We start from the raw sequence: 12,119 nt of genomic DNA, 5'->3' as shown, positions 1-12,119 counted from the left end.
CACATACCAATTTTCGTATTACTAGTGAGCAATATTTGATTCTGTTGAAGCGATTTTTGATTCTGTTGAATTTGTTCTCAGTATCACAGTAAATTCTTCATCTTAATACCCAGAAAAAAATATGATGTGCTTTATAACCTGGTTTGTTCCATTCTGTGCTCCTATCTCATGGTGATATTCCTATAAGGTCACTTGTCACCATGATAGAAGAGTGCAGAATAGAACAAAGCCAGTTATGTAATATATAATATAGATTTGTTCCTGGGGTTTATTCTACATCCACATATAATTTAAAGTTCATAACTAATATGATCCAATATTCAGACTTTTTCCTTTTCTAGGCTCCGGGCCAAAACTCATTGGAAGAATGATGACTGTGACAAGTAGCCTCCCTAAAGATTTGTTTCTGTAGTTTCCCATGGTCTTTGACCTCACTCTCACGCAGGAGCTGAGGTCTGATATCAGGGAGATGGTTGGGAAAAGAATGGCAGTCCGAGGAACTGACATGAACTAGCTATAAGGGGGATGGCATAAGAAGAGATTGGTCTAACAGTAAGGGGATGGGGAAAGGAATGGACCCTCTTCTTACCCCTCCCTCTGATCCATGCTGCTCCAATGTCAGAATTGGCTTTAGGGAAGAAGAAAAAAGCAGCCTCTAAGCTTGACATGCTGCAGGTACTGTGGAGAGGGAGCAACACCTCCTCTTAACTATTCAGCTTGGAAGAGGTATTTTAATCAGAGCTGACTATGAGAATATTAGCTGGAAACTAAACAAGTACTTCTCTGAACTTCAGTCAAACCCTAATTCAGAATAACTCCTCTCTGGCTGATGATTAGTCTCTATGAATTCAGTGAAAATACCGTAACAGTAAAGCGAGTTCATCACCCTTCATGAATCTTCAGTCTCACATTTTTTCTCTATTTTTTTCAGTACATGCACAGTGGAAGGCTTAGAGTGCAAATATGATGCTGAAGGTAAGTTGGCAAAGAAGATTTATGAATGAAAACAAATTCTTGAGCTTTTGTTTCATTTGACAGGTAACTACCAATGTCATTCCACCTCTTCTGTTTTACAGCATGTTATTGCTATTATGAAGAACACAAATATAAATATAAGGATGTCATTTATAACACCACAGATGGGATTGGAGGGTGTCTGAGTGCAACTTGTGACATCAACGGAACCATAACCAGAAAATTCTTTGAATGCAGTGGAATTACAACTACCATCCCATTCACATTTAGTACAGTTCTACCTACGAGTGCTGCAGGTATTTCTATGCATTTCTCAAAACATCTGAAAAAATCTTTGCATACCTGGGGGTAAGGGCCACTTACTCCTCTAATTGCATATGTTTGTACTGTAAGTTGATAACTTCTACCATAACAGTCAGAAGCTCAGCTGTCAGCTCCCCTCTCCCCCCGCCCCACACCTTGAGGATTCTCTGCCCAGCTGGTGCAGAGAGATACAGCAGCAGCTTCTACGAATTCTCTCCCTCAGTCCCCACTGTTACCCTGGGTAACACCAACACCAGGTGCTCCCAGAGGAAAGAAAGTGTAGCCCTAGAGATCTCTGGCTGCCATAAGCATGAAGTAGAGCAGCTTTAAGGGCCACTCCCAGAGAGCTCTAGATTGGGCAGGCATCTTTACTACCTCTCCCTATATATATGGTGGGCAACGAATAACAATTTTAAAATAAACTAACCACATTAGTGGAATCTAAAAGCTAAAAAATCCAGTATGAGGGAACTTTCAAGGTATTTCAGAATGTCCTTTGACACTCCTGATTGCTAAAGATTTTTTTAACCAGCTAGTGCTTTCTTCCAAAAAGCTCATTTGCTCCTGCTTGATCCTGCAGTTAATGCATCATGCTGAACATGCAAAAATGACAAATGCATCCATAGCATCGCACAGTAATATCATGAACATAACATGATGAATTCAATGTTGCATCAAGCAGGAGCAACCATTCTGTGAACAAGATGGTGTTTATTCAACACAAATGTGTCAGTGATACCAAGATGCTACAGAAACCTACATTAAAATAAAGAGAAAAGTTTTAAATATGACTGTCCTGATTGCCATTGACTTGTTCATTGCGTAGTCACTGTGAAGTGCGTGTATCATTTTGATTGTCTAGAAATCAATTGTAAGTGATTACAAAAGAGATAATATAGTGGAAAATCAGGCCCTCGCTTCTTTACACTGTACACAGTAGAAAAGTGCCTCTTAAAAATTCATTGACTCCTTTATATATTGAGACTGGATACACAAGATATAACCTGGAATATTTTTAACTGCAAAAGCAGAAAGAAACAGATTATAAATCAGGTTAAGTTTTGATACGACATGCATTCACACAGGTGATTAAAATTGTTTTTCCAAAACACTTTGCTGGAGGACATAAGACAATAAAAGTCCCCCATGTGGCATAAAATGAAATTCTGTGAAAGATTAACACCCTAATCTTTCCAAATGCACTAGTAATAATTGGACATTAGACAGTAATTATTAACAAGAATATTGAATCTGAGGACAATAAAATACTTTTTTTTCTTTCGACTACAGGAACAACAACTACACCACCAGTTACAACAGTGTGTGTTCACAACGTATGCCAATGGTCACAATGGTATGATATCAGATCTCCAACAACAGACAACAACAATGGAGATTTTGAAACATTTGAAAAAATAAAAGCTAATGGATATGGAGTTTGCGAAACTCCAAACGATGTGGAATGCAGGGCAGAACCCAACAGTTCCATACAAATAAAAGACCTAAAACAAAAGATAACATGTAGCAAAGACTTCGGACTCATATGTAATAATGAGGATCAGAGTCCAGAAAACTGCTACAACTATCAGATCAGAATATTATGTTGTACTTATGTACCATGTGAATCTTCAACATCAACCCCACCAGTCAAAACTAGTGGACACCCAACAGTAACAGCTACCTCACTTGAGTCAAAACCAGTTTTAAATCCAACTGCGTCAATAAGTACAGAAGGTCCAACTCCATTCCCACTTGCCACGACTTCATCTGTCACCACCACGCTTGTGCCCCCAGTTTCCATTACACTATCAGTCACCTCCACTGCATCTCCTCCAACTCCAGGCACAGCAACAGGCTCAGCTGGTACAGCATCACTGCAAACAGGCACAATCCCACCTGTGAAAGGCATGCGTCCACAACCTTCACCAGGTTCCACTCTTCCTTCTTCAGAACAACCAACCACTGAAGGCACCACACTACCCTCTACACAGCCAATATCAGAGGGAAGCACCACCACAATTGTTCCCCCAGTTTCCACTACCGTGTCAGTCACCTCCACTGCATCTCCTCCTACTCCAGCCACAGCAACAGGCTCAGCTGGTACAGCATCACTGCAAACAGGCACAATCCCACCTCTGACAGGCACGCGTCCACAACCTTCACCAGGTTCCACTCTTCCTTCTTCAGAACAAACAACCACTGAAGGCACCACACTACTCTCTACGCAGCCAAAACCAAAGGGAAGCACCACCACGCTTTTACCCCCAGTTTCCACTACCATGTCAGTCACCTCCACTGCGTCTCCTCCAACTCCAGGCACAGCAACAGGCTCAGCTGGTACAGCACCACTGCCAACCGGCACAATCCCACCTCTGACAGGCACGGGTCCGCAACCTTCACCAGGTTCCACCCTTCCTCCTTTGGGACAAACAACCACAGAAGGCACCACACTAATCTCTACGCAGCCAGCATCTCAGGGAAGCACCACCACGCTTTTACCCCCAGTTTCCACTACAATATCAGTCACCTCCACTTCATCTCCACCAACTCCGGGCACAGCAACAGGCTCAGCTGGTACAGCATCACTGCAAACAGGCACAATCCCACATGTGACAAGCATGCGTCCACAACCTTCACCAGCTTCCACTCTTCCTTCTTCGGAACAACCAACCACTGAAGGCACCACACTACTCTCCACGCAGCCAACAGCTCAGGGAAGCACCACCACGCTTTTACCCCCAGTTTCCACTGCAGTATCAGTCACCTCCACTGCATCTCCACCAACTCTGGGCACAGCAACAGGCTCAGCTCTTACAGCATCACTGCAAACAGGCACAATCCCACATGTGACAAGCACACGTCCACAATCTTCACCAGGTTCCACTCTTCCTCCTTTGGGAAAAACAACCACTGAAGGCACCACAGTACTCTCTACACAGCCAATATCAGAGGGAAGCACCACCACGCTTTTACCCCCAGTTTCCACTACCATGTCAGTCACCTCCACTGCATCTCCTCCAACTCCAGGCACAGCAACAGGCTCAGCTAGTACAGCATCACTGCAAACAGGCACAATCCCACCTGTGAAAGGCATGCGTCCACAACCTTCACCAGGTTCCACTCTTCCTTCTTCAGAACAACCAACCACTGAAGGCACCACACTACTCTCTACGCAGCCAACACCACAAGGAAGCACCACCATGCTTGTACCCCCAGTTTCCACTACAGTATCAGTCACCTCCACTGCATCTCCTCCAACTCCAGGCACAGCAACAGGCTCAGCTGGTACAGCATCACTGCAAACAGGCACAATCCCACATGTGACAAGCACACGTCCACAATCTTCACCAGGTTCCACTCTTCCTCCTTTGGGAAAAACAACCACTGTAGGCACCACACTACTCTCTACGCAGCCAATATCAGAGGGAAGCACCACCACGCTTGTACCCCCAGTTTCCACTACCGTGTCAGTCACCTCCACTGCATCTCCTCCTACTCCAGCCACAGCAACAGGCTCAGCTGGTACAGCACCACTGCCAACAGGCACAATCCCATCTCTGACAGGCACGCGTCCACAATCTTCACCAGGTTCCACACTTCCTTCTTCAGAACAACCAACCACTGAAGGCACCACACTACCCTCTACACAGCCAATATCAGAGGGAGGCACCACCACGCTTGTAACCCCAGTTTCCACTACCATGTCAGTCACCTCCACTGCATCTCCTCCTACTCCAGGCACAGCAACAGGCTCAGCTGGTACAGCATCACTTCAAACAGGCACAATCCCACCTCTGACAGGCACACGTCCACAACCTTCACCAGGTTCCACTCTTCCTTCTTCAGAACAAACAACCACTGAAGGCACCACACTACTCTCTACGCAGCCAATATCAAAGGGAAGCACCACCACGCTTTTACCCCCAGTTTCCACTACCATGTCAGTCACCTCCACTGCGTCTCCTCCAACTCCAGGCACAGCAACAGGCTCAGCTGGTACAGCACCACTGCCAACCGGCACAATCCCACCTCTGACAGGCACGGGTCCGCAACCTTCACCAGGTTCCACCCTTCCTCCTTTGGGACAAACAACCACAGAAGGCACCACACTACTCTCTACGCAGCCAACATCTCAGGGAAGCACCACCACGCTTTTACCCCCAGTTTCCACTACAGTATCAGTCACCTCCACTGCATCTCCTCCAACTCCAGGCACAGCAACAGGCTCAGCTGGTACAGCATCACTGCAAACAGGCACAATCCCACATGTGACAAGCACACGTCCACAATCTTCACCAGGTTCCACTCTTCCTCCTTTGGGAAAAACAACCACTGAAGGCACCACACTACTCTCTACGCAGCCAATATCAGAGGGAAGCACCACCACGCTTGTACCCCCAGTTTCCACTACCGTGTCAGTCACCTCCACTGCATCTCCTCCTACTCCAGCCACAGCAACAGGCTCAGCTGGTACAGCATCACTGCAAACAGGCACAATCCCACCTCTGACAGGCACGCGTCCACAACCTTCACCAGGTTCCACTCTTCCTTCTTCAGAACAAACAACCACTGAAGGCACCACACTACTCGCTACGCAGCCAATATCAAAGGGAAGCACCACCACGCTTTTACCCCCAGTTTCCACTACCATGTCAGTCACCTCCACTGCGTCTCCTCCAACTCCAGGCACAGCAACAGGTTCAGCTGGTACAGCACCACTGCCAACCGGCACAATCCCACCTCTGACAGGCACGGGTCCGCAACCTTCACCAGGTTCCACCCTTCCTCCTTTGGGACAAACAACCACAGAAGGCACCACACTAATCTCTACGCAGCCAGCATCTCAGGGAAGCACCACCACGCTTTTACCCCCAGTTTCCACTACAATATCAGTCACCTCCACTTCATCTCCACCAACTCCGGGCACAGCAACAGGCTCAGCTGGTACAGCATCACTGCAAACAGGCACAATCCCACATGTGACAAGCACACGTCCACAATCTTCACCAGGTTCCACTCTTCCTCCTTTGGGAAAAACAACCACTGAAGGCACCACACTACTCTCTACGCAGCCAATATCAGAGGGAAGCACCACCACGCTTGTACCCCCAGTTTCCACTACCGTGTCAGTCACCTCCACTGCATCTCCTCCTACTCCAGGCACAGCAACAGGCTCAGCTGGTACAGCATCACTGCAAACAGGCACAATCCCACATGTGACAAGCACGCGTCCACAATCTTCACCAGGTTCCACTCTTCCTTCTTCAGAACAACCAACCACTGAAGGCACCACACTACTCTCTACGCAGCCAACATCAGAGGGAAGCACCACCACGCTTGTACCCCCAGTTTCCACTACCGTGTCAGTCACCTCCACTGCATCTCCTCCTACTCCAGCCACAGCAACAGGCTCAGCTGGTACAGCATCACTGCAAACAGGCACAATCCCACCTCTGACAGGCACACGTCCACAACCTTCACCAGGTTCCACTCTTCCTTCTTCAGAACAAACAACCACTGAAGGCACCACACTACTCTCTACGCAGCCAATATCAAAGGGAAGCACCACCACGCTTTTACCCCCAGTTTCCACTACCATGTCAGTCACCTCCACTGCGTCTCTTCCAACTCCAGGCACAGCAACAGGCTCAGCTGGTACAGCACCACTGCCAACCGGCACAATCCCACCTCTGACAGGCACGGGTCCGCAACCTTCACCAGGTTCCACCCTTCCTCCTTTGGGACAAACAACCACAGAAGGCACCACACTACTCTCTACGCAGCCAACATCTCAGAGAAGCACCACCATGCTTTTACCCCCAGTTTCCACTACAATATCAGTCACCTCCACTTCATCTGCACCAACTCCGGGCACAGCAACAGGCTCAGCTGGTACAGCATCACTGCAAACAGGCACAATCCCACATGTGACAAGCACACGTCCACAATCTTCACCAGGTTCCACTCTTCCTCCTTTGGGAAAAACAACCACTGAAGGCACCACACTACTCTCTACGCAGCCAATATCAGAGGGAAGCACCACCACGCTTGTACCCCCAGTTTCCACTACCGTGTCAGTCACCTCCACTGCATCTCCTCCTACTCCAGGCACAGCAACAGGCTCAGCTGGTACAGCATCACTGCAAACAGGCAGAATCCCACCTCTGATAGGCACGCGTCCACAACCTTCACCAGGTTCCACTCTTCCTCCTTTGGGAAAAACAACCACTGAAGGCACCACACTACTCTCTACGCAGCCAATATCAGAGGGAAGCACCACCACGCTTGTACCCCCAGTTTCCACTACCGTGTCAGTCACCTCCACTGCATCTCCTCCTACTCCAGCCACAGCAACAGGCTCAGCTGGTACAGCACCACTGCCAACAGGCACAATCCCATCTCTGACAGGCACGCGTCCACAATCTTCACCAGGTTCCACACTTCCTTCTTCAGAACAACCAACCACTGAAGGCACCACACTACCCTCTACACAGCCAATATCAGAGGGAAGCACCACCACGCTTGTACCCCCAGTTTCCACTACCATGTCTGTCACCTCCACTGCATCTCCTCCTACTCCAGGCAGAGCAACAGGCTCAGCTGGTACAGCATCACTGCAAACAGGCACAATCCCACCTCTGACAGGCACACGTCCACAACCTTCACCAGGTTCCACTCTTCCTTCTTCAGAACAAACAACCACTGAAGGCACCACACTACTCTCTACGCAGCCAATATCAAAGGGAAGCACCACCACGCTTTTACCCCCAGTTTCCACTACCATGTCAGTCACCTCCACTGCGTCTCTTCCAACTCCAGGCACAGCAACAGGCTCAGCTGGTACAGCACCACTGCCAACCGGCACAATCCCACCTCTGACAGGCACGGGTCCGCAACCTTCACCAGGTTCCACCCTTCCTCCTTTGGGACAAACAACCACAGAAGGCACCACACTACTCTCTACGCAGCCAACATCTCAGGGAAGCACCACCACGCTTTTACCCCCAGTTTCCACTACAATATCAGTCACCTCCACTTCATCTGCACCAACTCCGGGCACAGCAACAGGCTCAGCTGGTACAGCATCACTGCAAACAGGCACAATCCCACATGTGACAAGCACACGTCCACAATCTTCACCAGGTTCCACTCTTCCTCCTTTGGGAAAAACAACCACTGAAGGCACCACACTACTCTCTACGCAGCCAATATCAGAGGGAAGCACCACCACGCTTGTACCCCCAGTTTCCACTACCGTGTCAGTCACCTCCACTGCATCTCCTCCTACTCCAGGCACAGCAACAGGCTCAGCTGGTACAGCATCACTGCAAACAGGCAGAATCCCACCTCTGATAGGCACGCGTCCACAACCTTCACCAGGTTCCACTCTTCCTTCTTCAGAACAAACAACCACTGAAGGCACCACACTACCCTCTACACAGCCAATATCAGAGGGAAGCACCACCACGATTGTACCCCCAGTTTCCACTACCGTGTCAGTCACCTCCACTGCATCTCCTCCTACTCCAGCCACAGCAACAGGCTCAGCTGGTACAGCATCACTGCAAACAGGCACAATCCCACCTCTGACAGGCACGCGTCCACAACCTTCACCAGGTTCCACTCTTCCTTCTTCAGAACAAACAACCACTGAAGGCACCACACTACTCTCTACGCAGCCAATATCAAAGGGAAGCACCACCACGCTTTTACCCCCAGTTTCCACTACCATGTCAGTCACCTCCACTGCGTCTCCTCCAACTCCAGGCACAGCAACAGGCTCAGCTGGTACAGCACCACTGCCAACCGGCACAATCCCACCTCTGACAGGCACGGGTCCGCAACCTTCACCAGGTTCCACCCTTCCTCCTTTGGGACAAACAACCACAGAAGGCACCACACTACTCTCTACGCAGCCAACATCTCAGGGAAGCACCACCACGCTTTTACCCCCAGTTTCCACTACAATATCAGTCACCTCCACTTCATCTCCACCAACTCCGGGCACAGCAACAGGCTCAGCTGGTACAGCATCACTGCAAACAGGCACAATCCCACATGTGACAAGCAAACGTCCACAATCTTCACCAGGTTCCACTCTTCCTCCTTTGGGACAAACAACCACAGAAGGCACCACACTACTCTCTACGCAGCCAAAATCTCAGGGAAGCACCACCACGCTTGTACCCCCAGTTTCCACTACAATATCAGTCACCTCCACTTCATCTCCACCAACTCCGGGCACAGCAACAGGCTCAGCTGGTACAGCATCACTGCAAACAGGCACAATCCCACATGTGACAAGCAAACGTCCACAATCTTCACCAGGTTCCACTCTTCCTCCTTTGGGACAAACAACCACAGAAGGCACCACACTACTCTCTACGCAGCCAACATCTCAGGGAAGCACCACCACGCTTTTACCCCCAGTTTCCACTACAATATCAGTCACCTCCACTTCATCTCCACCAACTCCGGGCACAGCAACAGGCTCAGCTGGTACAGCATCACTGCAAACAGGCACAATCCCACCTCTGACAGGCACGCGTCCACAACCTTCACCAGGTTCCACTCTTCCTTCTTCAGAACAAACAACCACTGAAGGCACCACACTACTCTCTACGCAGCCAATACCAAAGGGAAGCACCACCACGCTTTTACCCCCAGTTTCCACTACCATGTCAGTCACCTCCACTGCATCTCCTCCAACTCCAGGCATAGCAACAGGCTCAGCTAGTACAGCATCACTGCAAACAGGCACAATCCCACCTCTGACAGGCACGCGTCCACAACCTTCACCAGGTTCCACTCTTCCTTCTTCAGAACAAACAACCACTGAAGGCACCACACTACTCTCTACGCAGCCAATACCAAAGGGAAGCACCACCACGCTTTTACCCCCAGTTTCCACTACCATGTCAGTCACCTCCACTGCATCTCCTCCAACTCCAGGCACAGCAACAGGCTCAGCTGGTAAGGACAAACAACCACAGAAGGCACCACACTAATCTCTACGCAGCCAGCATCTCAGGGAAGCACCACCACGCTTTTACCCCCAGTTTCCACTACAATATCAGTCACCTCCACTTCATCTCCACCAACTCCGGGCACAGCAACAGGCTCAGCTGGTACAGCATCACTGCAAACAGGCACAATCCCACATGTGACAAGCACACGTCCACAATCTTCACCAGGTTCCACTCTTCCTCCTTTGGGAAAAACAACCACTGTAGGCACCACACTACTCTCTACGCAGCCAACATCAGAGGGAAGCACCACCACGCTTGTACCCCCAGTTTCCACTACCGTGTCAGTCACCTCCACTGCATCTCCTCCTACTCCAGCCACAGCAACAGGCTCAGCTGGTACAGCATCACTGCAAACAGGCACAATCCCACCTCTGACAGGCACGCGTCCACAACCTTCACCAGGTTCCACTCTTCCTTCTTCAGAACAAACAACCACTGAAGGCACCACACTACTCTCTACGCAGCCAATATCAAAGGGAAGCACCACCACGCTTTTACCCCCAGTTTCCACTACCATGTCAGTCACCTCCACTGCGTCTCCTCCAACTCCAGGCACAGCAACAGGCTCAGCTGGTACAGCACCACTGCCAACCGGCACAATCCCACCTCTGACAGGCACGGGTCCGCAACCTTCACCAGGTTCCACCCTTCCTCCTTTGGGAAAAACAACCACTGAAGGCACCACACTACTCTCTATGCAGCCAACATCTCAGGGAAGCACCACCGTGTCAGTCACCTCCACTGCATCTCCTCCTACTCCAGGCAGAGCAACAGGCTCAGCTGGTACAGCACCACTGCAAACAGGCACAATCCCACCTGTGACAGGCACACGTGGAGAAATGATAACAGGTTCAGCCTCCACGGGTAAGAGTTCTACCATCACTGGAAGTACTATGCTTTTATTCACAAGCCCAGTACAGTCAACATCACAGGGAAGCACCACCACAATTTTATCTCCAGTTTCCAGTACTGTTGCTGTCTCCCCAACTTTAAGCATTAGAACCCCTGAAAAATCTACTATTTCAAGGCTAACTTCTTCAGTATCTGCAAGAACAGAAGGCCCCAGTATAGCCTACACAGCACATGAAAAAAGTACATCTTTCACTTCAAGCAGAGTAACACCGTGTTTATGCCATGTGTCTGGTGATTTCTTTTCTCCCGGTGAGTTTATTTTTTCATGCTTTTAAAAACTGAGATATAATATTGGCATTCACCTTTTTTAAATTATATTTTACTATACAGTGTAACTTAAAAGTGAGAATGTTTTCTTTATATAAAAATATGATGAATTCATATAAGTTAAAACATTTTAATATTGTTTGATTTTTTTGCTGAACATTTTGCTCAGCCATTTTATTTCATTTGTATTATTAACTTTGTTTCATAGGTGAAGTTATCTACAACAGAACAGATAGCACTGGTTGTAGTTTTTATGCACTTTGCAGTAAAAGATGTGAAATTGAACGACTCCAGGGGTCATGTCCTACAACAGCTCTTGTATCATTAAGCCCGTCATCTACAATACCAAGCTTATCAACCCCAACAGCTCTATCTTCTTCAGTGTCAGCAACTCCAGAAACTATTCCAATATCAGGTTGCCCTGATGCTGACCCGCCAAGAAAGGTAATCCAATTATCTATTTTCTTTTTCTACATCACCACCATTCCCAAAATTGACCCAAATTCTGCCATCAGATAGACCCACATCAAACTTTCATTAATTTTACTGGGAGTTGCTCATGTATATGTCCGGGCAGGATTTGGCTACTTGAAAATAATCTGGCAAGATGTAATTTTTTGTGAACTTGTGCTG

General features: G+C 48.7%; 1 protein-coding gene across 1 annotated transcript in view; it reads left to right on the top strand.

The window, feature by feature from the left end:
* LOC123369008 (mucin-2-like) overlaps positions 1 to 12,119 on the top strand; it is a 58,532-nt gene that overhangs the window by 29,598 nt on the left and 16,815 nt on the right. The window contains exons 28-32 of the mRNA XM_045014387.1: positions 932 to 975; positions 1,077 to 1,271; positions 2,569 to 10,251; positions 10,338 to 11,468; positions 11,695 to 11,930. Of these exons, the coding sequence (XP_044870322.1) occupies positions 932 to 975; positions 1,077 to 1,271; positions 2,569 to 10,251; positions 10,338 to 11,468; positions 11,695 to 11,930 (9,289 nt within the window). The remainder of the gene's footprint in view (positions 1 to 931; positions 976 to 1,076; positions 1,272 to 2,568; positions 10,252 to 10,337; positions 11,469 to 11,694; positions 11,931 to 12,119) is intronic.

The sequence above is a fragment of the Mauremys mutica genome, chromosome 4 (genome assembly GCF_020497125.1).
Source record: "Mauremys mutica isolate MM-2020 ecotype Southern chromosome 4, ASM2049712v1, whole genome shotgun sequence".
In the NCBI taxonomy this organism is placed as follows: Eukaryota; Metazoa; Chordata; order Testudines; family Geoemydidae; genus Mauremys; species Mauremys mutica.
The sequence above is the reverse complement of the archived record's forward strand: the minus strand, read 5'-3'. Positions and strand labels throughout refer to the sequence as shown.